The sequence below is a fragment of the Mastigoproctus giganteus genome, chromosome 1, assembly GCF_048544385.1.
Source record: "Mastigoproctus giganteus isolate SK-2022 chromosome 1, ASM4854438v1, whole genome shotgun sequence".
Lineage (NCBI taxonomy): Eukaryota > Metazoa > Arthropoda > Arachnida > Uropygi > Thelyphonidae > Mastigoproctus > Mastigoproctus giganteus.
The window spans coordinates 77683499-77699688 of NC_143575.1; the positions used below are offsets into that span (position 1 = coordinate 77683499).

The following is a 16190-nucleotide window of genomic DNA, read 5'->3' on the forward strand; positions in this document are numbered from 1 at the left end:
CTCCATCAACCTCGAACCCTGATGCTGGTTTATAGCTGACAGCTCTCCAGCATCCACCAGGAGGTGCCAACTTCGTCTTCCTTGCTGAAGGAGTCCTCCTACTCTGCCCACATGCTGGGTGGAGGAGGACTTCTACATGTGGCATTTGTCATTTGGGGGGGGGGGAGCCTTCATCCTAAGTTGTCTCCCGGGATCTCTCCCATATGCGATTTAGTTCTCATTGTTTGAAATAACCACACTATTCTTTTAGTAGATTTTATAACAAACAAGGCCAACTGGTCAACAAAACAACAGTGACATTAATTATTATCAGACCATTTGGCCTCGTGGAGAGGACGGACTGATCACGCCCCCACCACGCATTACCGTCCCCACTGCGAGGAGGTAGGTCGTCTAGTATCTGGGCATCGCCCACTTTAGAAATACAGACAATATAATTCATTAAATTGTTAAAATTTTCCTTGGTTAAAAACGTTTCTTCTAAACTAGACAATTCAAGAGCGATCATCCCTCGTCTCAACCCAGCTCTCAAATCCGAGTATAAGGAACATTCAAGCACTATGTGGAGGCCCATCTCTGGCTTACCGCAAGCACATCTATGCATATTGGAAAGCCCCAGCTGGAATAATCTCAATTTCAAGCCATGTCCAGTAAGCACAGAGCACGCCTGCAACCTAAACTGCAGCCAAGAACGTCTTTCCCAGCTGACAGTCCAAACAGAGGGCATAAAAGCATATAAATGCCTTCCCTTTCCAGAGGTAGTCCACTGAGTTTGCCTTATGGACTCTAATTCATCATTAACTCACCTCTGCTCAGATGTCAAGGTGGGTGGCAGGCCCGATCGGCCCACCTGGCACAACTTGACACCAAAAACCTGACTGGACAAACCCTTTTAAAGTGTATCTCAAGCAACTTCTAGCTACCTGCAAATCTGCAGGGAATTTACCTGTCAGAATGCACAGCGCCTCAGAAGCAACTGTACAGCATACCCTAGTGATACCTAGGGGAGCGAATCGCTGTGCCGAAATTAATATCCTTCGGACATGTGAATGGTCTGTCCGCTCTCCCCAAGCCACAGTTTGTTGTTCGTTTGTTTGTTATTTGGTTTTTAGGAGCATTAGCAACTAAAGCCATATTGCTCCAGGGATATGCGGCTGTCATTCCCCGACCTTTCCGCATCCTCCATATTTGGTGGTCACGGGCTCGAACCCCGGTCTAATCAAGAAGCGTGTGCTGCGTACTGCTGCTCCTGCCCACCTGGCTACAGAGGTGCCCTCCAAGCCCCAGCTGCATGTCAAGATTGGGACAAAGACATTGTCATAAAGGAGGTGGGGAGCAGCCCCCTTTATGCCCCAATCTACATGTGTAACTTGCTGGAGCTTGGCATAAAGTCTCTTGACTTTATTCCTAATATACTGGGCATGAGCTACAAAGCTCATTAGCTCTCCCAGGCACACCCCCAGGTGCATAGTAGTTTTAACCATTCTCAGAGAGAAATCTCCTGATCTACAAATTGGTGGTTTTGTCCAACTGAGGCCTCCTCTCAAAAGGACAGCCACAGATTTCTGCTGCAAAACCTGAAGCTTATGCAAGGCAGCCCGGTCAATCAATTGGGCTAAGCTTGTACCAGCTCTTTCCTCCAGCTGTCTCCAGGAATGAGCATTCACTAGAACAACAAGGTCATCTGCATAAGTAATTAGCTCCGTTTCCTCCACAGAGTGCAATTGCAAGTATTCGTCCAACACCCAATTCCAGAGTGTTGGTCCCAGAACTGAACCCTGAGGACATCCTCTATTAACCGACTTAATCAAGTCAGTATAAGGCGTTCTGACAACTACCTGTCTCTGATAAAAATAATCCTTTAAAAGTCAATAAATATTTACTGGACAGAGAGAGCAGCTTGAGCCCTGCAGAGAACAGAGTCCCACCACAGGGCATCAAATGCCCCCCTAAAGTCCATGAACAAGCCCGAGATATATCGCCCAGCCATGTGGTAGAGGAATATGATCATGACAGCCCAAAATTAAACGTGGTGTGTCATGACTTTGGTTTCTATTGGCTATTTTTCTTTGGAGAAGCCACAGTAACAGGGGCAACATACCTCAACACATATGCAATTCTTTGGATATTACAAGGATAAATTTTTTCAGCAAGATGGAGCCTCACCACATTATGCAATCTAGCGAAAGCCCACCTGAACAAACAGTCTGGAGAGTTGGATTCAAAGGGCAGGTCCCATCACATGGCCTCCTAGGTAATCAGATTTGACCTCTTTAGATTTCTGTTTAAGGGTGTTTGAAAAAGACCTTGTGTACCAAAAGCTGGTGCAGGATGTAGTTGAGCTAGAGCAGCAAATAATCGTTGCCTGTGAATCTGTCATGCTACAGATGCTGCAAAATATTGTTAATTAAGAAAAACAAAATCAAAAGAAGTGCATCCAGTTGATGTAGATGAACAGTGCACTGTTGAGTCAGTTTTGGTGTGACATAAGCACTGCGAAAGCAAAAATAAAAGTAGGAGTGTGTTATAGGCCTAATGACTCGAATGAGTACAATGAACAATTGTACAGAGAAATAGAGTGGGCTAGTAAATCGGAATGTCTTATAATGGGGGATTTCAACTTCCCAGATATTGACTGGAACTTGTGGTTGGCCACTCACACACTAGTCAGACTTTTGAGGATTTATTGGATGATTGTTTTCTGCAGCAGCATGTTCGAGAGGCAACCAGAGAAAGTAATACTCTTGATCTGGTTATCAGCAGTGATCATTCATGTATTAGGAATTTGCAGATAAAAGAACCACTAGGTGGCATTGATCACAGTGTACTGACGTGGGATTTACTTAAAGATCCCACGTCAGTACATTGTGACGTGGGATCTTAACTTAAAGATAATTACCATCAGGGGTAAAGGAAAGGGTTTTTGCTTCCGTAAAGGCGAGTACAGTGGTCTCCGACAGTTTTTAAATTCTGTACAGTGGAATCAACTGATGATGTTACCAACAGTAAATTCTAAGTGGGAAGCATTCAAGGAATTAAACGTGGCTGCTACTAAAAGTTTCATACCTATTAAGAAATATTGTTCAAGGTTTAGGCCTAAATGGTTGTCAAATGAACTAATGAGACTCGTAACAGAGAAGAAAAATGCATGGGATGCATACAAATTAACACATGACACAGAAACCTATGATAGCTCCAAGTTGATCTGTAACCAAGTTACAAAGGAGGTTAGGCAGGCGAAGGCAGATTACGAGAAATCCTTGGCAAAAGATGCTAAGAAAAACATCAAGAATTTCTTTACTTATATAAACTCTAAATGGAAGGGAATGAATCTGATTGGTCCACTTGACATCGATGGTTTGACAGTTGATGATCCTGCTCAGATAGCAAACAAACTGAATGAGTATTTTGCCTCTACATTCACACGTAAGGAATTATTAAGGTTTGAAAATGGCAGAAGGTTATCAAATTGTAGCAGGATACTTAATGATTTTGTAATAACTGAGAGCAAAGTGGAAGAGAAATTGTTGAAGTTAAACGTAAGAAAAGCACCTGGGGTGGATGGGATCTATCCAGTTATATTAAAGGAGGTGACAAAGAAACTAAGCAAACCGTTAGCCATAATTATGAGAACATCCTTGGACTCAGGGGAGGTTCCCACGGACTGGAGATGTGCAAATGTATCCCCAATTCACAAAGGGGGATCGAAGGGTGACACGGGTAATTACAGACCAGTTAGTTTAACTTCTGTTCCGTGTAAAATAATGGAGTCGCTGGTTAAATATGCATTGCAGGATCATCTAGACAAGACTGCAGCAATAATTCAGACACAGCATGGGTTTGTTAAGGGAAAGTCTTGTCTGACAAATTTGATAGGATATTATGATGTGGTTACAAAGGAACTGGATGCAAAAAGAATTTTGATATCATATATTTGGATTTCAGGAAAGCTTTTGACACTGTTGCGCATGGAAGACTATTGTACAAATTGGAGCAGAATGGTATTAAGGATAAGTTGCTACAATGGATAAAAGGATGGTTAAGTGGGAGAAGACAGAGGGTAGTAATCAATGGGTGCTGCTCTTCTTGGACTAATGTTAGTGGAGTCCCACAGGGTTCGGTGTTGGGTCCACTGTTGTTTTGTATATTTATCAATGATATTGATGAATTAATATCAGGCTTAGTGTCGAAGTTTGCAGATGATACAAAGGTTGGCAGGGTTGTTAATGACAGTAATGGCAGTGTGCTACTGCAACAGGATCTAGATAATTTGGGCAGATGGGCTAAGAAGTGGCAACTGAAGTTTAACCTTGACAAATGCAAAGTACTGCATATGGGTAGAACCCATATGCAGTACTTTGCATTTGCATAGTAACCCCAGAGAAACGTACCAACTGTGTGGTACTACACTTAAGGTGGTAGAAAATGAAAAAGACCTGGGAGTAATTGTGTAGGCAGATATGAAGTTTTCTGAGCAATGCAGACAGGCTGCCAGGGCAGGTCATGGGGTTTTGTCAATGATATATAGGAATTTTGCTAGCAGGGAAAAGGAGGTGATTATCCCTCTGTATAAGGCAATGGTCAGGCCACGCCTTGAGTACTGCGTACAGGTCTGGAGGCCTCATTTTAGGACTGATGTAGATTTACTTGAGCGTGTACAGAGAAGGGCAACAAGATTAGTGAGGGGAATGAAGGGATCCTCTTATCAAGAGAGGCTTAAGTTCTGCAAATTGCAGTGGCTGGAGACTAGGCACCTGCGCGGTGATCTGATTGAGGTGTATAAGGCCTTGAATGGGTTCAGCACGCTGAATTCTGATGGGATCCTTCCACTTGTTCAGATTACGAACCTAAGGGGGCATAAATTCAAATTAAGAAAAGACAGATGTAGATTGGATGTGCGGAAATTTGCCTTTAGCCAGCGGGTGGTTAATTGCTGGAACAAACTTCCATCTGTCGTTGTGGAAGTTGATAGGTTGAATAAATTTAAGGAGGAACTGGACAGGCATTTGGAGGGAATGGTGTGATTTTTTTTTTTTTTTTTGGCTGATGCTGCATAAGCTCATACATTTGCTTTCTTGCATCACATGCCACTACTACTACTACTAATACCTGGTGAGAGATAGAATACTGTCTTGATGTCTGACAGGCTTTGGTGGCCTGTCAGACATCAAGGAGAGACACACATAGAGATTTACTGACATTTTGGATGTCTGTACATCTCTGAGAAATAAAAAAAAAAAAAAAAAAAATCGTGATTCTATCACCATTAGTTTACGGAATATACGCATTTTTTATTGATAGTAATTTTGGAGGACATGCTGTATAACTGTGGCCTCAAACTCCTGAGAGCTGGTTTATATTTTATAACAGCTATAACCCTAATCTGTACCATTTGTGTCATATAAATAATACTGTCTGCACAACAGCCAAATTAACAAGTTCTAAATATTATCTGTTGTGTTTATGATATAACAGTAATTAATTTTTTTTCTTCTGTGATGTGACAAAAAAAAGGAAAGAATTGCAAAAGGTGAGTACTCCTTTTATTGATTTTGCTTTGTCTATGTTATTATTGAAACTACTAACGTAGTATGATGAATATGTTTATCCTGCTTGCATTTAAATTTATTTAAATAAGAATAAACTGGAAGTTAATTTATTTTGTTCACTTCTGAAATAACAAACTTTTCTGTTTCATAACATTATCTTTTTTCTCCCCATGATAATCTGATATTTGAAATAAACATGCCGAGATCCAGAATCCTAGTTGCACATTTCAGTTTCAGTAAAATATTAGTATTAGTCATATAAGTGCAAGGAAGCCACAGGCTTTTGATATATCAAAAAATAACATATATAACTAAATAAAAATAAAACAATAAAAAATGAAATTAATAATAAAAAAAAATAAAAAAAGAAACAACCTATGTGTTTCTCTCCTCACAATATATACTATCAGCTGACCTTTAAATTTCCCCAAGCTGTCAAACTCAACTACCAGTGTAGGAAACCTGTTTCAGTAATTAATAACTCGCTGCATAAAAGTAATTTATTTGAATTTATTAATGAATTTATGGCCTCTAGTTTTGAAATCATTTATAACAGTGAAAATTTCACCTTCATTCAACTGTTGCAGTGCTAATTCCGCCTTTTCCTCTAAATCTATAATAAATATATTAATTTTAATTTCTCATAATTCCCCTATTTAGTTATTATCCAAAACTTCATTTATTGACAATTTTAGAGTTATTAAAACTGAGTATTAAAGCAAGTTTGATGTCCTTAAATCTTTAAATTGGAACCTGTTATAATGGCGACTTAAAATATGGCGAAATTAGCCACAGCAACTGTGTAAAAGAAAGCCTATCAAAATCTCTACATAGGCCTGCAATTGCTGGCTGGCGATGCTATCTTGGGAGCCACTTAACGGGTTACATTTTTATAAACACAGGAGAGATGCGCTTAGCTTGACATGCAAATGATGACGACAGAAGGGGGGGAATCAGAGGAAGATATACAAACACCCGTGTGAACGGATATGGTAGATTCCTCCGAGCATCATAAACTCGGTGAATATGTAAGCTAGAGACTCTTCATTTTCCTAATAAGGAGCTGGTGAAGTGTCTACACGTGTGGCCAGAATGTTTGAGACATCGCATCTCGTAATCAAGGATGGTGGTGACTCCTTTGATTAAGTGTCCCATAACGTGGGAGTTCTCCAATAAGAGAAAGGAAAATGTATAAACAAAAGGGAGAACTAGGGGTATAAAAGCGGGTCCTCGACACCCAGAGAAAGAACAGAGGGAGGAGGAATTCAAGTCGAGAACGAGAAGTCGAGAGAGAGGTCGAGAGAAGAGGAGGTGACGAGACGAGAAGGAGAGCAAAGAAGATACTGCAGAGGATAGACGAGAATAGAGAAGTTCCAGTCACGGAGAACGGAGGGAAGAGCCGCCGCCCAGCAGTATCTTAGACTGGTAAGTTGATGACGAAAAGATGGATTCTTTCTAGCCTTTTATAATCTTGTAACTAATAACTGCTGTGTTTAAGAATGATAATCCCAAAGAACATGATCCTATTATTATCATAATGATTTGTTGAATTTATAACTATGTAAGATTTACTTTCTCTTGTATTAAACTTTATTATGTTTTGCACTATAGGAGTTTCTCATTCTCTGCCAAAACCTCACATGTAACCACTAAAGCTAAATGTTAAAGCATGATTAGAGGTTAATTGCGGTTATCGAGTAATCAGTTGCATGATTACCCGATAATAATAAGCACAACGCGAAGCCCAAACTGCGGGGAGGGGTAGAGAGGGGGATAAACAGCTCCATCTCTCTTCTTCCCTGAGGGTATACGAGGCTTTTGTCCTAAACCAAACCATTAGACGATAAATCGGAACTGAATATACTAAGGTAAATTAAGATGGCAGACCAAAAGAAAAGTGTCGGAAACGACGTAACTACACTTAGAACAAAAAGTATAGGTTATGCCTAGACTAACTAGTTCTGATGCGGCCACACCCTAGTACACACAAAACCTAAGTAAGTAAGTGTAACGAGTATATGTGTGTGTGTGTGTGTGCGTGCGGGGTAACATGGTGCCTTGCGCCCAGGATGGTTTTGAGTAGTGAATAGAAACTGATTAAGCTTACAGGACTAATAAGTAGAAAGATGAAATGGACGGTGGTGTTTTTGAGTTCTTGGCAGAGAGAATTTTACTGTACTACTTTTATTTAGCTATGATAAAATATCAATATTATTATCATTATAGTTGTTTGATAATGCAGAGCAAAAAGTAGCAACATATTATAAAGCAGTTAGCTGCATACATTTTGGCTTGGGAATATAGGCATGAACGAAAAAAAAACTTAATAGTTAGTAATGTAAACATACTATAAATGTTTTTAAAGGTAAATAAAAGAGAATTAAAAGTTGCTGCTTGTTGCTGATGAAATTTTTGTATTTCTTACCTTTCTCTATATAGTAACTTTATTTGAATTTTATTTTTCTTAACTTTTGCGCGCTACATAAAATCTTAGAAAGCTAAATTTAATACTAATAATATTTGAAATGCCCATTTAGCCATAAAATGGTAAGTATATTTATTTGTAAAATTGGGTCTGTACGGTAGGTGCATTGATATTAACTTAATATAAGCGTTTAACATACAAATATTACACAGCAAAATGGAAAGTCCAAGCTTAGATGGGGCGAATTTAGAAATTTCTGAACCTTTATTTCCCACCCAACATGAGGCAACACCTGCAAGGGTGCATCCGCCTCAAATTGCTGGTTTTCTTAATTTAGTTCCAATGTACTTTGGGAAAGACGATGAAGGGCCGTCGGCCTCGTTCTTTTTCGAATCACTGGAAGAAACTGCAAGCATTGCAAACTGGTCTGGCAGAGAGAAAATCGCAGTGGTGAAAAGTCGGCTGAAGGGCCCCACCTATGATTTTCTCTCTCATTCGATGGAGTTAAGATCAGAAAAGGATTATGAGAAATTTAAAGAGGCATTTATAACACGTTTTGAACGTTCACAACCTATCATATCACAATTGCAAAAATTTAGCTCTGCTAGGCAGGAATCTTCCAAAACAGTCATTCAGTTTGGCACTTGTTTAAACAATTTGTGTAGGGTTGCTTTTAAAACTGAGAATGAAACACTAGAAATACTTGCGTTAAGAGATCAGACATTATTAGCACAATTTTTGAACGGATTAAACCCTAGATTGAAACGTTTAGTTCTTAGTCAAAATCCAGCCACTTATCAACAAGCGCTAGAAATTTCAACTCGTGAGGAACAAAATGAAAGATTAACTCAAACTAAACACGTTACTATAAATTTGGCCGAAACTGCTAACGATCGAATTTTAACTCCTGAACAAGAACAAATAAATTCGTTACAACAATCACTAGAAGCATTATCAACGAACAACACTAATCTACATAGCTTAGAAAGAAACTTGTCTACCCTTGCCAGCAAATTTCAGAATTTCACAGCGGGAATTGACCAACAGTTACAAGAAATTAGACAAAATCAGTGTAAGCAGGGTTATCTGCCTAATGTGCGAGACACCGCTGTGAGGCCAATTGCCGAGAGCGCTCCGCACAGCGTATTGTTTACAAACAGAGAAGCTGCGCGCCACCAAGTAGGGTCAAATTACGGTAGACAGAGCAGAGCGTTAGGACCATCGGAAAGAGATATAAACAGAGAGAGGAGCGAAAATGTTACGGGAAGACCACGTATCTTTACCCCGAGTCAAGAGGCCTCTTATCGGCAGGGCTATCGGAGACCAACAGTAGCCAGAAATGACTACACTAGCGCTCCACAAGTTAGGATGCCTTTTGATAACAGGGTAAGAAATCGTTTTCAAAATAATATAGGATCAAATACTTATTATGCTAGACCTAGAGGAATGTTATATAGGGATAATACTGAATATAGACAACCTAGGGTATTCAATCGTAGGCAGATTAATCATATGGGAGTGGCTTCAGACCGACAATTTGGTCGAAGATCGAGTTGACAACCAAAATCTTTTAAACAGATTCCAAAACATAGTAAGTATAATAGAGCCGAGCATGGTGTTTTCACAGCTGAGAACGATACAGAGTTACCCTTAGTGGCAGGCTTTATTCAAGGTATCCCAACAACATTTTTAATTGACAGTGGGGCTTCAGTAACTTTAATTAGTGCAGATATTTTTCACAAAATTAAAAATGACAGATTTTTAAAACAAAGGCCACCTGATGTTACTGTTTGTGGAATCGGGGGAAATATTGTACCCTTGCATTCGAAAATTACAGTAAACTTAACATTAGATGGAAAAACATTTACAGAACATGTTCTTGTAGCCTCAGATACCTTAAGCCCTAGATATGAAATTGTCCTGGGTTCAGACATCTTACGCCGTCGTTCTTTTGTCATAGATTCTGGGAAGAGAATTTTAAAATCTTTACCACTTGGTATTTGCATGAGGGAAATAGGAGTTAGGAAAAAAATCCTAGGTGACACAAAACCCACAGTAGGAAAACTAACTTCTAAACATATCTTACCACCTAATACTGAATCTATACTAACAGTTCAGTGTAATTCCAAGGTTCTCCCAGGGCAATCAGTAATTGTAGAGCCGAATTATAATCTAGGCCGGAGCGATGTAGCTGTAAGGACTTCAATTGACCAGGTATCTCAGGACAGAAGGGTGTCAGTCCTAGTGGCAAATGTTTCTGATGAACCATTACATCTACCAAAACGTATGGGAATTGCTGTTATAGAATGTATTAAAATGAATGAAGTTAATTTTGCAGGTAAACAAGATAACAGGAAAAAGCTGCCTCCAGTGACTATTAATGACTTCAAGCTGAATCATTTGACTGATTCACAGCGACAGGAGTTATCTCGATTACTACATAAATATAGAGACGTTTTTGCTAATTCTCCATCCCAATTAGGTCATTCTACAGTTCTATATCATAGAATAAAACTTACAGATGATACCCCAGTTGCACAACGAGCTTATCGGACACCATATTCTTTGCAAAACGAGGTCGACCGACAGATCGATGGGTTGTTGGACGCAGGCATAATTTCTCCAAGTACTTCACCCTACAGTGCTCCGATTGTTATGGTGAAAAAAAAAGATGAATCGATGAGAATGTGTATTGACTTTAGGAAATTAAATTCTAAATCGGTCACAGATTCCTTTCCGCTTCCGTTAATTTCACAAATATTGGACCTCCTTTCGGGATCCCGTTTCTTCTCTTCGCTTGATATGCAATCGGGATATTGGAAAATCCCAGTGCATCCCGCTGATAAGCATAAAACCGCATTTACAACGGGAAGAGGATTATTTGAATGTGAAAAACTCCCATTCGGCCTCCAGGGGGCCCCGGCTAGTTTTTCGAGAGCCATGACGATCGTATTGCAAGGTCTCAAAACACAGTCCATTTTTTGGTATCTGGATGACATCGTGGTTGCCAGCAAGACGTTCTCAGAACACTTAGAGCGGTTGGAACTGGTGTTCCAGCGCTTGCGGCAGTATGATCTAAAGCTTAAGCCATCCAAATGTGATTTCTTAAAAGAAGAAATCACATACCTCGGCCATAGAGTCAGCTCAGAAGGGATCCGGCCAGATTGAAAAAATATCTCAGCAGTCGAAAACTGTATTCATCCTAGGAGTGTGAAGCAGGTGAGAAGATTCTTGGGAATGACAGGATTCTATAGAAAGTTTATTAAGGACTATGCGAAGGTGGCCAAGCCATTAACTGATCTCACAAAAAAGGACACCCCATTTAAGTGGGACGAGTCAACACAGTCCGCCTTTGAGAAATTGAAAATGGCCCTTATAACAGAGCCGGTCCTTATTTACCCAGACTTCTCCCAGCCCTTTTTCCTTGCCACAGATGCAAGTCAGACTGCTATCTCAGGGGTCTTAGAGCAGAATACAAAAGATGGGGAGAGACATCCAATTGCTTACGTAAGTCGACTCTTAAAACAGGCTGAAAAATCCTACAGCACTGTAGAAAAGGAAAGTTTAGCTGTGGTGTACTCCATATCTCAGTTTCGCCTGTATTTGTATGGGAATTATTTTAAGATCATCACAGATAATTCAGCATTAAGTTATCTATTGAAATTAAAAAATCCAACTCCTAGTTTAACTAGATGGAATTTAATGATCCAGGATTACAGGTTTGATGTAATCTACCGACCAGGTAGAATGCATTTAAACGCAGATTTTTTGTCTAGACCAGTGTTAGAAGAAGATGCAAAGCCTAAGTGCTTAAAGAAACCTAGAACTGAAGAAGTTGCGACGATGTCGACCGGAATTATGTTGGAAGCATTAGTAATGCCCAAGGAGGCTACTAAGGAATTAATGAGAACATTACAGAGGGAAGACAACAGTCTAAACGCCTTAATCACACAATTAGAGGGAAATGGCCAAGCTTTAGCTAAGATTCCAGATTCTTATTATTTAAATGAGGGGATATTATATCATTACTCCTTACCTGATGCTAAATCAACTCGAGAACAGCCATTTGAACAAGTTGTGGTTCCACTTGTATTAAAAGGTCAGATTTTGGAAGCTTGTCACGGCAGTCCTTCCAGTGGCCATCTATCGTTTGACAAAACTCTACAGAAAGTACGAAGAAATTTCTTCTGGACAAATATATACAAGGAAATTAAAGCTTATGTCAGTTCTTGCCCTTCATGCTTAGAAAGAAGATTTTTTTTTTTTTTTTTGATTTGGTAGTTGTTGGCGCATTGGCTTCTGTGGCCATATTGCACCTCCCAAGGTTTTTGCAGTACTTTGATCCAAGCCCGAGGCGGGAATCGAACCCGCGACCTTTGGGTTGCCGGGCAGGTACTTTACCCACTCGGCTAGCCCGGTCGGCTAGAAAGAAGAGGATATAATCCAAAAGCAAAAGCACACTTGCTGCGACTCCCAACGGAATCATCTCCCTGGTATACAGTGAGCATGGACATCCTTGGTCCATTGCCGACCAGTCTAGATGGACATAAATATTTATTAATGGTATTAGACTGCTTTACACGTTATGTGGAAGCAATACCTCTCAAGACACAGAAAGCAGAGGAAATAGCTACAGCTTTTGTAAATCATGTGGTTGCCAGACATGGAATCCCACAAACCCTGCTGACAGATAGAGGAACTAACTTCCTATCAACTTTAATGAAAGAGATCTATCAAAAACTGGGCATTAAGAAGCTTCAAACCACTGCTTTTCATCCCCAAACCAACGGAAGAGTAGAGAGGCTGAATAAAACTCTGGCAGCAATCCTATCGCATGTCGTGAATTCTACGCAATCACACTGGCATATCTGTGTTCCATTGGCAGTAGCAGCATATCATTCAGCTGTACATTCTGCTACCCATGAAACACCAAATTATTTAATGTATGGAAGAGATATTGTAATGCCACAGCACATCTGGACTTCAGAAACCCATCCTACATACGCCTCTTTGGAGCATTATTCGGAGCAAATGGTAGCAAGGATGCAACGAACTTATGAAATAGTTCAGCAACATCTGGAAAACGCTGCACAAACACAAGAAAAATATCGCTCTACTAAGGCCGTAGATAAGCAGATTAGGGTTGGAAGCATAGTATATCTCTATACTCCAATGGTTAAACCAGGTAGAACACGCAAGTTGTCACGTCAGAGTAGTGGACCATATCGTGTGATATCTCAAGCATCGGAAGTTAACTATCAGATTCAGTGCATATATCTAAAGTCATAGAACGCAAACCGTTTCCAGAACTACGTTTAGAGCTGTCAGAAACCACCTCCCTACCTGAACAAACCTCTGAACACACAAAACCAGAAGAGGTATATGTTGAATCAGAAGAAGAAGAATGGATTGACCCAGAAGTTTACCAGGTGCCAAGTTTGCCCGTTTCGATCCCGTTCAGGTATTTACCTAATAAGAATCAAAAACAATCAACAGTAGTAAAGCAAGAAGAACAAATAGTTTCACAGAGTCAAAGGCAAGAGGATAATGCCACTTTGCCAGGCAGAAAACAGCAAGTGCATTCCCAGCCAACACACCAATATAATCTACGGAGTAGAAGTCATGAGCCTCATTCTGTATCAATCCCTGAGCATAAGGAAGAGAAAATACTACCCCAGTCACAAAATGAGATAACTGCTCCTGAAATAGCCCAATCGACAGATGAAGAAATGGACCAAAGCGGTCCCTCCGAAAATATTGTGAAAGAAGACAAGACTCAGCCAGCTCAAATTTGCTCTGAAGAAAGGGCAGAAGCAGCACCGCCGCACTCTGAAGGTCTGAGTATTTATGATCGACTTGTACAGTGGGCAACAGAACCTATATTCGAACCCGATACCGAACCAACTTCGGAACGAAATTGGGCGAACGAGGGATATGATTATGTAGTGAAGTTCCTAGATGCGTTGAAATGAGCATAATCCCAAGAATTAGCATTTTCATGTATTGTACCTACTGGCTTAACTTGGAATCGAGGAGGTTACCATAATGGAAAAAAAAAAAAAAAAAAAAAAGGGGGAAAAGGATAGATGTCATTCGACTCTATCATTAAGTTTTATCAGCAGTTATATTATTGGATAGCCCAAGAAGCACAGAGTATTAAATGGTACAGTGGGCAACAGAACCTATATTCGAACCCGATACCGAACCAACTTCGGAACGAAATTGGGCGAACGAGGGATATGATTATGTAGTGAAGTTCCTAGATGCGTTGAAATGAGCATAATCCCAAGAATTAGCATTTTCATGTATTGTACCTACTGGCTTAACTTGGAATCGAGGAGGTTACCATAATGGAAAAAAAAAAAAAAAAAAAGGGGGAAAAGGATAGATGTCATTCGACTCTATCATTAAGTTTTATCAGCAGTTATATTATTGGATAGCCCAAGAAGCACAGAGTATTAAATGGTATAGTTAGAGACACAGGAAAGAGAAATCAATTTATCCTAACTGTAATTACAAGCAGAAGCATAAGTTATCTTTTAGGAATCAAAAAAAAAAAAAAGTGAATCGTCCAGAACTTTTAATTAACTAGTATTAAACAACCACTATTACTGAGCAAATAATATTTTTCCCCAAAAAAATATATTTTGAGTATACAAAATTTAAAAGAGGAGAGGAAGGATACAAAGGATCTAGGACTTTATAGGCGCCACCCTAGTTACTTTTTGTTTTCTCTCTCTCTCATTGCATGTCTAAATTCAAGTTCAAGAGAAAAGAAAAGAGTTAAAAAAAAAAAGAAAAAAAAAAAAAGAGATATCATCTGAAGTCTAAGGTCAAAATAAGGGGATCTTCTCCTTGTACTGTTTTAAAAAAAAGAAAACTCATTTTTACTCTCAAATAAAGGTTTGGAGCAATCTAAATCAGAATTTTGGTTCTACAAATAATTTTAAAATAGAACTTCATCTACTAATTATAACTGTTTTACATATGGAATTAAGGAGTTATTGACATTACATAGGAATGTCAAGACAGCAAATACATAGTTATTATCGATTAAACTGCATGAAAAAAAAAAAAAAAAAATTCAGCTGTCTTCTTCATGCTACATAAACTACGATTATCTCCGTGCTAACTCACATCACTCAAAACCTACCTATAAGGAATAACATGTGGCTATAACTGCTCTGAACTTTGTGAAGCAAGACGTTTGATTTGAACAAATAAGGTTTCAAGGTAATGTCTATGAATTCCCTTTTTACTTTGACACATGCAGGTACCTTAATCATACGAAAATTTGGAGCAGAGAGATCTTTTGTCATGGATAAAGAAACCCCTTCAAGTGAGTGTTCCCCAGGAGTTCTTGTTAACCCCGGGACCTTTAAAGTTCTTGCTTATTTCACAAAAGGGTAAGATTGTTGAAGGAATTAAACATTTATTAGGAAGAGACGAGTGTTGAAGATTATCTTGTGTTATATGTTGGGATTTGATTAGAAATAGACATTGTTTACCCAAGTACGTTATCTATGGGATCTATATAATAGTGGGAATAATTTTAGCACTTGTTTTTTGGTATGCGAAGCTCATACTAGGGTCAGTATGGCAGACAATAAAAGGTATGTTTTTCATGATAAAGAGTGTGTGGAAGGTGTTCAAAATTATATGGAGAATGACTGCCTTAGCAGGACTGACTACTGGAAAATCAGTGAGATCGACCGCAGGGAAGGTAAGAGAGTACATAGATCATGTGCAACTGAATCTCAGACAGGAAGTAAGAGTAACATTGTTACAGGTTTTCCTATAAGAATCATCCAATTATGTAAAAATCGGAAGGAGGAAGAAGCAATTAGGGTAGATTCTCTCTCACTTTGTATATCTAAAGCTTAGAGAGATGAATAAAACTAAAGATCAACATTCAGATGTTGAGTGAAAGATTCTTCTTTTTCTCATCAAAAAAAAAAAAAAAAAAAAAAAATATATATATATATATATATATGAGAGAAGAAAAGAAGAGGAAGAAGTAACAAAAGAAGTTTTATATTCGTCTTCTCACGCCTCCTGGAAAAAAAATGAGCCTATCAAATCGAACGATCAAAAAAAAAATATGTTCAACTCTGATTTTAGTATTTAGGTCTTTGAAGTAAATTTAATGAAAAAAAAAAAAAAATTTCCACTATCTCCTACATTAAAGTTTTATTTTACTTTAGGCCCAGAGAAAA

At 39.1% G+C, this 16190-nt stretch overlaps 1 protein-coding gene across 1 annotated transcript in view; it reads left to right on the forward strand.

Annotated features, from left to right (window-relative positions):
* Positions 1 to 16190, forward strand: part of LOC150090908 (uncharacterized) — a 202000-nt gene that overhangs the window by 61661 nt on the left and 124149 nt on the right. The window contains exon 3 of the mRNA XM_090380604.1: positions 5515 to 5530. Coding sequence (XP_090236730.1) covers positions 5515 to 5530 — 16 coding nt within the window. The remainder of the gene's footprint in view (positions 1 to 5514; positions 5531 to 16190) is intronic.